The 10,919-nt window shown below is 41.5% G+C and overlaps 1 protein-coding gene across 1 annotated transcript in view; it reads left to right on the plus strand.

The window, feature by feature from the left end:
- The window catches only part of NXPH2 (neurexophilin 2), a 53,095-nt gene extending 43,955 nt beyond the window's left edge, over positions 1–9,140 (plus strand). The window contains exon 2 of the mRNA XM_032801703.2: positions 7,122–9,140. Coding sequence (XP_032657594.1) covers positions 7,122–7,865 — 744 coding nt within the window. The 3' untranslated portion in view covers positions 7,866–9,140. The remainder of the gene's footprint in view (positions 1–7,121) is intronic.
- Positions 9,141–10,919: the final 1,779 nt, after the last annotated feature.

A 10,919-nucleotide genomic window follows, 5' to 3' on the forward strand; every position in this document is an offset into this window, starting at 1 on the left:
GAGAGAAGCAGCATGGCATGTGGGGGTGAGGGGAAGGGTCTGTTTCGAGGAGGCTGCTTATCTGGTCCTTGAGGAAAAAAACAGAGGGCTATTTGCTTTCAGTGAATGGGTTGGAACTTGCAAGGCAGCTGCTGACAGAGTGTCAGCTCCAAAAATCCACTCACTCTCTCCCTCACGCTCCCAGTCACACTCCACCCCACCCCCTCTTTTGAAAAGCACGTTGCAGCCACTTGAATGCTGGAATAGCTGCCCATAATGCACTGCTCCCAATGCCGCTGCAGATGCTGCAAGTGTGGCCATGACAGTGCGCTGGTAGCTGTCAGTGTGGCCAGACTGCAGCGCTTTCCCTACTCAGCTGTACGAAGACAGATTTAACTCCCAGCGATGTACAGCTGCAAGTGTAGCCATACTCTCAGAAAAAGCATGGGAAGAAGAAAACCATGAGCAAAGGATGGACTTCATGGGAAGCTGCATAAGTGAGACGAGGCATGAAATCCTTCCTCCACTGAACTCAGTGACAAAAATCTCATTGACTTCAGTTGGGTCAGAATTTTACCCCATTTCTCTAATCAAGTCAACTTGATTATGGTGTATATGCGCCTTCATGGGGAGAAAAAAACAGGTATGAAAGGGCTCTTCAATCTCGTGTAAAAAGGCATTGCAGAAAGCAATGACTAGAAATAAGTCACATATGGAACAAACTACCAAGGGAAGTAGTGGAGTCTCCATCTCTTGATACCTTCAGATCAAGACAAGGTGTTTTTCTGGAGGATATGCTGTAGTCAAACAAGCATCTGGGCTCAAGACAGAGATAACAGTGAATTCTATGATGTGTCAAACTAGAATGATCTAATGGTCCTTTCTGGCCTCAAAATCTAGGATTGTGACTTTAAGGGAATGAGCAAAAGCAGGGGCAACAAGCGGGACCCACTGCAGAAGGCAAACAAATTAAAAGACACAAATTCTTCCACTTTACTAAACAAGAGTTTTCAGCGATTCAAACAACAATGGTCTTCACAACAGGGAAGGCTACACAGTAAAATGAAAAGATGCTGAGGAAGTCGGTTTTCAAGCATGTGCTACATTCTTTTAATACCAATTTTTTTATTTCCTGAAAATTGCTAACCAAAATGAATAAACAACTTAACAAAAAGCACTGGGCTGTGCTCACTAATAACAAAAAGCTGTCATCAAATAAGGAGCCTTTGAAATGTAGAGAGGAAAATGAATCCTTGGAGAGTTCTGTTCTCCTATGCTGTAAAACCTTTTGACTTAAAAGTAAAAGAATCTGCACAAATAAAATAAAGTTATAGACAGAAATATGAATAATGTAAGTGCTTTTCTAACAATCTCACCGGGCTCCTGTGGTGTATGAACTGTGCATTGCCCTGGCAAGTCCAAAGTCAAGTCATTCTTTGTTAGAAACATTTTTAAACTAAACGTTTTCAAAACATAAAGCATTTCTCTGTAAGAGCTTGTATAGCCTCCTTTCACGCAACTGATTCACCTCAACTTTTGCAGCTACTGAGCCTTGTTCTCTCAATAGAATTAGTGTAGCAAGATAACAACAATAGGAATGGAGGTGGAGTCAGATATTAAAGTTTATGGTTTTATTGACCACTTCCAGCAATGTTTATTGCTTCCTCGTCACCCTGAGTAAAATATTCCTTGCACCAGAATATTCATTCCCATAGCTCAATAATTTGTATAACTGACTGTTTGGATATTGTGCAGAAATAGACAGAAAATTGTCAGATGCAGTCATCTGTCACCTTTGTTACAGGAACATGTCAGATTGTCCTTTGGGAATACAACCATGGGGCGTTTATATACGCATGCTTTGACGTAATGTGATGTGATCTGATGCCATTGGTTTAACAGAGTACAATGTTGTGATCCCAGCACCTTGATTAATGATAGCTCACCCTCTAAAGCCCCACTGACGCCATAAAAAGAGTTGTGTTTTTGTTAGCAGTTTGTGACACTTATTTGACCCTGTTGCAGCACAAAGAGCCGAGCTACATCATAACCATGCAGTTTGTGTATCCACTCCCACCACGCTGTAGCAGTGAATTCTGGGACAATGTGGTCAGCAGCCCCATAGTGTCTCCTTGTGAGAGAGAGCACCTTAATGACATGTACAGAACATCACCAGCAGCATGTTAGGCAACTCTTCTAGGATTTCTTACTGCAAAGAGAACTGGGAGAAGAAAAGTCTGGTCAAACAGATAACACAGGCACAGTTAGAGACTCCAATATAAGGTGCAAAAAAAAAAAAGTGTGCTGAACTAGGCAGAGAAGGACAGTTGTGTGCAAGCCTACACCCCTGGCAAAAGACAAAACACTATGAGCTGCCATGTTACTTTCACAAGTTGAATGTAGAGACACAACATATTAACAGCCAACCTCATCAATTTCTGTTCTACGCTGTGTTTCTTGGCTTTCTCCATTGCTCCCACCAGTGCAGTTGCCATTAACGTTGGCAAGAGTAGAGGCACCAATGCAAACTGGGCACCAGTATTTTAACCTTGCTCAGAACAGGCCCAGAGAAGGGTTTCTGGGAGCCTTCCTGTTTCCAGGCAGGCAGGCAACATGGTTTTAACAGTGTCCATCGTGGTATTTCAACATTGCTACTCCTGGACCCCAGTTGGAATCTGTAAGTGCAGCAAAATAGCTTCCTTTTTTCATTTTTCAGAAAAGGTTCATGGCAGGGTTTGGATTGAGGAGTGGGTGACAGTGTGGATCCATTTTTGTTTCATCCAAGCGATAAGGCGTTTCTGTAACGAGGCAGCTAGTAGTTATTTTCTTAGCAGTGGTTATGGCAAGCTGTGCTGGGAAAGTGCTATTCCCAAAATCATCCTGCTGCTCTTTAACTTATGAGTAAGGTTGCGTGTGGCTAAAGAGCCATACATAACGTGCCATTTCTTCACCCAGGCCCTTTCATCATATTGACAGTTTTCCATAGCGTCATTACAGCAGTGCTGTTATAGATAAGCATCTGTCAGTGTTTCCATTAGAATCCCCTATATTTATGAGTTGATAACTCAGCCATAAAAAAATTAGTCCAGAGGCAGAAACTTGACATACAAGGTCTCTGCCTAGGAGTGATCTTTATTGTCGTTTTTCCCTTTCCTAATTGGAGTCTTAATGAAGACTGCTTATTCATTTTTAAGTAGAAATGGGGGCTGGTTGGTAAATTTGGATCCAGATTTCAAAGCTGGCAAGTTTTGGGCTAGTATGTTGTATAGAGAGGGAGTCAGATGTGGATTTAAATGTAGATGTAGACTCATATTCTGAACCCCCTTCAACCTTTGACTGAAGGTTTTGGTTCAGGTCCATCTCAATTTTTACATTATAAAAAGACTATAACATAACTATGTACATTCAGAAGTTGTTTTAGAGTCTTATTACTAGAAAACATATGAGTGTTTGTAAAGAGAACATAAAAGACTAAGGCCTTTTAGTTTTTTGTGTTTTGCAAGGTGAGAAGATGGGAGAAGTGAAACACTGAGAACGATAGATTTCACTATACATTCAAGAATGTGGATCCTGAAAAGTGCTAAAGATATGGCATGCCTATACAGTATCACTGTAGAACAACATTTTTGTCTAGTATAATTTATGCTGAGGCCTGCCCCAGAATTGTACAAAAATAACACACATTTCTATATGAATGAATTGTCATCTAAGATATTCTGAAGGAGCACACACGCTTACCGTATTTCATCAATGAGATTCAAATTTTTGTGAATTTTGTGAGTTTTGCACCTCTACTTCTTATACAATGAACAAGCGAGACGAATCTCAGAATAGGATTCACAAAAGCCAGCACGCTAGCTTCTCACCTAAACTAGCCAGTAGCAGGTGCCAAACTAACGGGTGTGTCCTAAACCCTGCCCCTTCAGGGAATTTGGTATCTAAATCCAGGATAGAGGAAGGTGCCGTCCTCTGCTTGGTATTCTCAGCTGCAAATCCCCTCTTGGAGGTAGACACCTATGCCATTTTTGTAGGCAGCAGCAGTGTGTAGGACCTCATAACTTTTATCCCAATGGTTACAGTATTCACCTGGGATGTGGCAGACTCCCCATTCATGTCTCCCTCTCCATGTGAAAGGAAGAAGGGATTTGAACAGGAACCTACCAGCCCTCAGATGAGAGTCCTACTCCCTTGGGCTCTGGAATAGTCTCACATAGAGCTCCACCAGGGCTTGTCTATACGTGGGATAATGCGCTATCTGGGGGAGTGTGAATTCTGAAGCACACTAAGGTACTATGCACATATTGGCCTATGTAGACCCTGCTGATGTCCACTAATGCTTTCCTTGTGCACTTTAATGTAATACTATTTCAAACAGCACTACATTGAAGCACAGCAGTAGGGTCTATACAGACCAATTTATGCCTAACACATGAATCTGCTTTAGAAATAATATCCCACCCCTCCACAGACACATGTAGAAAAGCCATCAGTCTTTCCTGTTGAAGCTGTGGCACTGTGGATAACTAATGAAAGAGTCATTGGGCCAGAGAGAGCACAAGCACATGTGCAAGTATGCATGAGAATGGCTGTATAGCCTGATTGCTAGAGCTCACACCTGGGAGACCTAGAATCCAGTCCCCTGCTCCAATAAAATTATTTATGCATAGTGGAAGGAGAGACTGAAGGCAGGGCCAACTTTAGGAAGTGCGGAGCCCAATTCGAACAGTTTCGGCAGGGCCGTGCAGGGATGACTTTAAAAAAAAAAATGGAAAAAAAGATATGTAAAAAAACACATGGGGTTTGTACTTACCGGGCGGTGCTCCGACTCTTCAGCGGCAGGTCCTTCGCTCGCTCCAGGTCTTCGACGGCACTGAAGGACCTGCCGCCGAAGTGCCACCGAAGACCCAGAGCAAGTGAAGGACCCGCCGCTGAAGTGCCGCTGAAAACTCGGAGCGCTGCCAGGTAAGTAAAAATTAAAAAGGTGCCTCTAGCCAGGGAAGGGATTCTCACTGGGCGCGAGGCCCGATTCGGGGGAATTGGTGGAATAGGCCTAAAGCCTGCCCTGACTGAAGGAGCCCCACATCAACATACACTATCCTGTGACTAGGGCACTGAAAGGAACAGCCATACTGGGTCAGACCAAAGGTCCATCTAGCCCAGTATCCTGTCTTCCAACAGTGGCCAATGCCAGGTGCCCCAGAGGGAATGAACAGAACAGGTAATCATCAAGTGATCTATCCCCTGTTGCCTATTCCCAGCTTCTGGCAACACCGAGGCTAGGGACATCATCCCTGCCCATTCTGGCTAATAGCCATTGATGGACCTATCTTCCATGAACTTATCTAGTTCTTTTTTGAACCCAAACTCTGAGAGGTGTCAGATTCCTGCTGAAATCCCTTCTCCCCCTCAAGTGGAGTGGGGCACATGAACTGGGGTGTCCCACATCCTGGGTAAGTACCTAGCCACTGGCCTAACAATTATGGAAGAGGTGGGCCTCTTCCTTCACACCCAGCTGTGTTGTGTGAGCTCGCCTTGATCTGGTAGGCAAGGTCTGAGTATACTTACTGAATTGAGCCCTGCAGGCAACTTAGGTGGAGGAACACCTATCTTCCCCCTGCTTTGTGCATCGCTTTATGGTGTAGGCATCCAGACACCTACAGGGAGGCAGCAATATGCATGTGAAGAGGCAGAAATATAGGTGCCTAGAGAATGTTTACAGCAAAAATTCAGGTGCCGAGTGAGTGAGGTCAGTAGCAGGAGAGTGTGGATTCTGTGAATCACTTGGCCTCATTCTGGGATTTAGGTAGCTAAAATGGCAGTTAGATACCCATGTCTTTTTGTGAGTCTAGTGCTAACTGTATATGTTGTTTGTGATCAGACGTTGGCTGAGTGTGTGTTCTCTCTGGGTGCTTTACTTACTCTGGCCAGATAGCCTGTACGGCAGGCTCCGATCGAACTGCCAAATAACCACAGATTCAGTTCATAGTGAAGGAACTTGGTCAGGTTTATTGTCGACGAAGCACGGTATTGGTGCCTTATACTTGCTACTAGGGATTCAAATACCATTTAAAAAATTAACCATTTAAACGTTTAACCAATTAAGCAGCTGGGGCTGATCCAGCCGGCCCAAGGTTAATGGTAAAGCATTAGTCTTACCAGTTAACTGGTTAACGTTTTACATCCCTACTTGCTACAAGTACACTCAATGCATGTATGCCCGTGACAATGGATGCAGCTCATTTAGTGGCGGGACTTTCCACTATCCCTCGGCTCCCTCTGACACTCCATTTTATACATCAATACAAACAAGTTGCATACTGCCCCTCTGACATAGCCGGTTATCACCCATCACCTTGTACATCTCTATCCCATTACACTGACCTTATCTTTAGGATGGGTCAGTGTGTTCGTGTTAGTTTTAGGAATGTGTTGGGATCAAGGTGTTCTGGTGCCATCCTTCTGGAATGTGTTTGCATGAGTGCTATGTGTCTAGCACCTCCTAGGAATATGTGTTTTTGCAATATCAGCCCTGTTCTTGCCAGATTCTGTGAGCAGGGCCTGCCTCTAGCTCGCAGCCTGATTTTGCTTTATATCAGCAAAGTTTTGACCACTACTTTAGCCCAGGTCTCAGGCCTCATACCAGGCCTCTGATACAAGGGCTAATGTTTCAGGCCCTCTTCCTGCTACAGTGTTTTGCACAAGGTAAGATAGTGGGCCCAGAATCAATATAAAAGGCATTAATAGGTACAGCACAACTAAAAGAAAGAGTTATGTATGGACATTATGAACAGAGTCTTCAGAGAATAGGGTCTGAAAAGGAGGATGGGGAAGAGATACTAGACAGATTAGTTGGGAGGGTGTTCCAAGTGAAATCAACAACAGAAAATTCTGCTTTGCCATTTCACTCTAAGACACTAATCGCTTTAGGCTAAGAAATCAGTCTTTTCCCTTTGAGCCCCAGTCCTGGAAATCCTTATTCATAGCAGTAGTATTTACTCATTAGAGTAGTCCTCTGGAATGGGACTACATGTAAAGGCTAGTCATGCAAGTAAGGGCTTGGACCCTTTTTATGTGCAATTAAATATTAATAACCACCCCATTATCTGCATGTTTTCATTTTCACTTTTTCTCTTTTGAAACAGATATTTTGTGACACTAAACAAACAGTCCATGCCACAGAAGTGCTGGATTGGGAAGACAAAGATGCTGCAGAGACATTGGTCAACAACATTGTCCATTCCAGGATCATCAACCCTTTACGCCTATTTGTTAAGCCATCTCCAGTGTTGAAACATGGCCAGATGTCATACTCAGATAGCAAAGAAAACTTTTGGGATTGGTTAGCCAACATCACTGAGGTTCAAGAATCTCTTGCACGGACTAAGCGCAGACCAATAGTAAAAACTGGGAAATTCAAAAAAATGTTTGGGTGGGGCGACTTCCATTCCAACATCAAAACTGTTAAACTAAACCTCCTCATCACAGGGAAAATTGTTGATCATGGCAATGGAACCTTCAGTGTTTATTTCCGACATAACTCAACAGGTCTTGGAAATGTTTCTGTAAGCCTGGTGCCGCCTTCCAAAGTGGTGGAATTTGAATCTTCTCCACAGTCAGCGCTGGAGACCAAGGAATCCAAATCCTTCAACTGCCGAATTGAGTATGAAAAAACAGATCGGGCTAAGAAAACTGCCTTGTGCAATTTTGACCCTTCAAAGATCTGCTACCAAGAGCAGACACAAAGCCATGTTTCTTGGTTGTGTTCTAAACCATTTAAAGTTATCTGCATTTACATCGCTTTTTACAGTGTAGATTACAAACTGGTGCAAAAGGTCTGCCCTGATTATAATTACCATAGTGAGACACCCTACTTGTCCTCTGGCTGATGTAATTCATATTCTGAGTAACTGTAGAAATACAAGATTGGTCATAAATATGAGTTTCCTTTAATCTTCTGCAGAGGACAGTGCTTCCCTATCAGGTTAAATATGTCTTTACAAAACTTGTAGATGTTTGTGCCGTTTCATGAATATTCAACCTGTTTATGTAACAATCATTTTCATTTAACACAATTACATTCTGGCTATGTTGTTAATAAGGGAAATATCAGATATTAACAAAATGTGATAAGGAGTAACATCTGCTAAACACTGATTTTGAAAGTTATCTTTACTGAGGTAGGTTTAAAGGGCTGCTTTAGATAGCAGATGCAGTGAGATCTTTTACTTGGTAAATACAGCACCTCGCATCCTGGGATCACAATCCTGATTGTATTTTGTTAGCACCTACAGTTTCCAAACAACAAACAATAAGAGGAAGACAACTAGGTCAGGCCTGCAAGCTCTCCACATGCAAAACTCAATTTCAAGAACTCTTCAACTGATGTCAGTAGGAATGTCACACACAGAGGATTTGATGAACTGAGTCCTAATATTTACATAAAATGTTATTTCTATTAAGGAAATGAAAGAGAATTGAATTCCTACTCTGGGTTTTAGCAGCAACGCATAGTCACTGGAATGGAAGAGCAGTTTCTTCAAAGTCTTACCTGTGAAAATGCAATGATCCTTAGTCTGTTAGACCCACAAAGTGTACAGGCTTGGTGTACACTTTTCCCTATTCTGGTCACCATTGTTTTGATTTATACATATATACCGGTACTAGCTTTACAGTGGTAATAGAATATAAGTGTACTCTGTAAAACCATGGTCTGTGTTCAGTGAGCCCCAGAATAAATAAGAGAGTGGTTTCCGTTTAAATGAAAGCATTTACCTTAACATCTTGCTATCCAGCACATCCTGATTTATTACCTTCCTGGAAATGGAAAAGTATCACAAGATAAGGCCAATACCCCCAACAACACATGCTTTTCTTTTTCATGAAAATTTTTTTAGACAAGAAAACCACAATCCCTGAAAAATGAAAAGGTCAACAAAAATCTAGACTTCACGCCTCATATAAGATTACAAACCACTGCCATCAGTACAGCACATTTCAACATATGGCCAGATCCTCTGGTGCTATAAATTTATACCACCAGAGGATCTGGCCCTATATGCTGCTTATGTAGGAACTGATACTGTTCCCCTGAAATCAATGGCAAAATCGATTTCAACTGTTTGGGACCAAGCAAAAAGGACATTTGTATTTTTTTTGGTTATTGTTTTACCACCATTGTGGATTACCAAGATTGTGTAAAAAGAAGCCAGCTCCTGTTCCTCTTTTCTGATGTCACAGTTTAGTGTCTGATGTCACAGCTCTTTGCCAAGGTTTAGAAAGGGATTGACTGGAAAGGAGAGAGCTATTTGTTACATACAAACTGATGAGCACTGACAGAAAGGTGACATGCATATAAGAAGTTTTGCTAAAGCAGCTGTGCTTCTGGACCAATAAATATATATGTCAAATCAAAAAGGATGCCACTCCTTAGATTATTTCTCTATTCTTACTTATTGCAATGCTTCATACAGAAAAATCTCTTGTTAAAGGAAATGTTTAATTTGTTTTTTTCTTAAAGTTACAAGTTTAGAAATGTGGATTTGTTCATAAAATTCTAAAAGTGTCCTGTCACAGCTTATTCCATACAAATGGTCTTTGGGTTTCAGGTGGGTTTTGGTTTGCTTACTGATACCTACATAATATTCCATTTTGTGTTCTGTATAGCGTGTCTTAGATTTAGCTGTATATATGCCAGTATTTATTACTATATTCTATTTGTTCAGTGTTTGCTGCTTTTGTAACTTAGTTGTAAGCCACGATTTTATTGCCATGTAGTTTTTTGCAGCTCTATGAACTATTTAAAAAACTACAAAGTATTTATTGTAGTGTATGTGGAAATCATATATGTATATATACTTAAATCTATGTGTACATATACAGAATATATGTGTACATGTATTTCCATGTAAATAAAGAGAGTTTGCTAAATCTGTCACTTGTTTGTGGCATATTTGATTTTAAAAATGTTTTTTTGCTTCTTCTTCCATATTTACTGGCTTTGTGATTCACTTGTATGAAAGTTTTTTCCTGTTTAGTACTGATTCTTATTCCAGATGTACTGTTGTCCATTAGAATTCTGTGTGCTGTAGCACTCAGCAGAATAGAGCATTGTAAGATTCTACAGTGTTTATGTTTATAGGGCACAGATGACTGAGAAAAGAAATTTAAGTTTTGCAGGAGAAGCAACATAGTTCTTACCATGCGCTGTTTAATAAATGACTTGGCTACTGAATAAAGATTTTTTTTTTTAAATAAAATTTAAGGTAAATTTTAAAAGGTGTTTATAAAAAGGGAGCCAAATCCTAAGGTGATAACTCAGGCCACAGTCCTGGAATAAGGTCCTCACAGGTAGACCTCCCAAGCATAAATCGTTGAAGGATCAGGGACCTCATTGATTCTTCTTTGAGTGATGGTCCCTATTGTATTCCACTGAGGTTACATGCATGTGCCGTGTGCCCGGAGCTGGACCTTTTCAAAGTAGTAATGTCCATCATTCGGTGCATTCACTCTTGCATTGCCTCGTGGTTTAGCCCGAAGCAATAAAGGGTGGGGTGGACCGACCATGTCTTCAGTTCCTTCTCACCACCACATGGTCCACGTCGGAGCTTCTAGTGTCCTCTCGTCCTTGGTGGCATATTTTCCAAACTATTCAGAAAAACTGTTTTTATTTTCATACACAAGATTCTTGCTGTTTTTGTAATGGTAATCTTGATTCTAGAAATTTTGTAGGTTTAAGGTCTGGGGACTCTGCTTTGGCGATTTCCTGCCAAACAGTCCCCAAACACCACCACCACCCTTGAATGCCCAGCACCCAGGTCTGGGTGCTGTATATAGTCAAGGTTTTCACTCTTTTTTTTTTTTTTTTTTTTAAGTAATTATCTTGTTTCTAGATGTTTTTTGTGCAGTTAAGGAGTTGGGATGCCACTTCTGGAGTTTCCCAC

Source organism: Chelonoidis abingdonii, chromosome 10 (genome assembly GCF_003597395.2).
Source record: "Chelonoidis abingdonii isolate Lonesome George chromosome 10, CheloAbing_2.0, whole genome shotgun sequence".
NCBI classification, from domain to species: domain Eukaryota; kingdom Metazoa; phylum Chordata; order Testudines; family Testudinidae; genus Chelonoidis; species Chelonoidis abingdonii.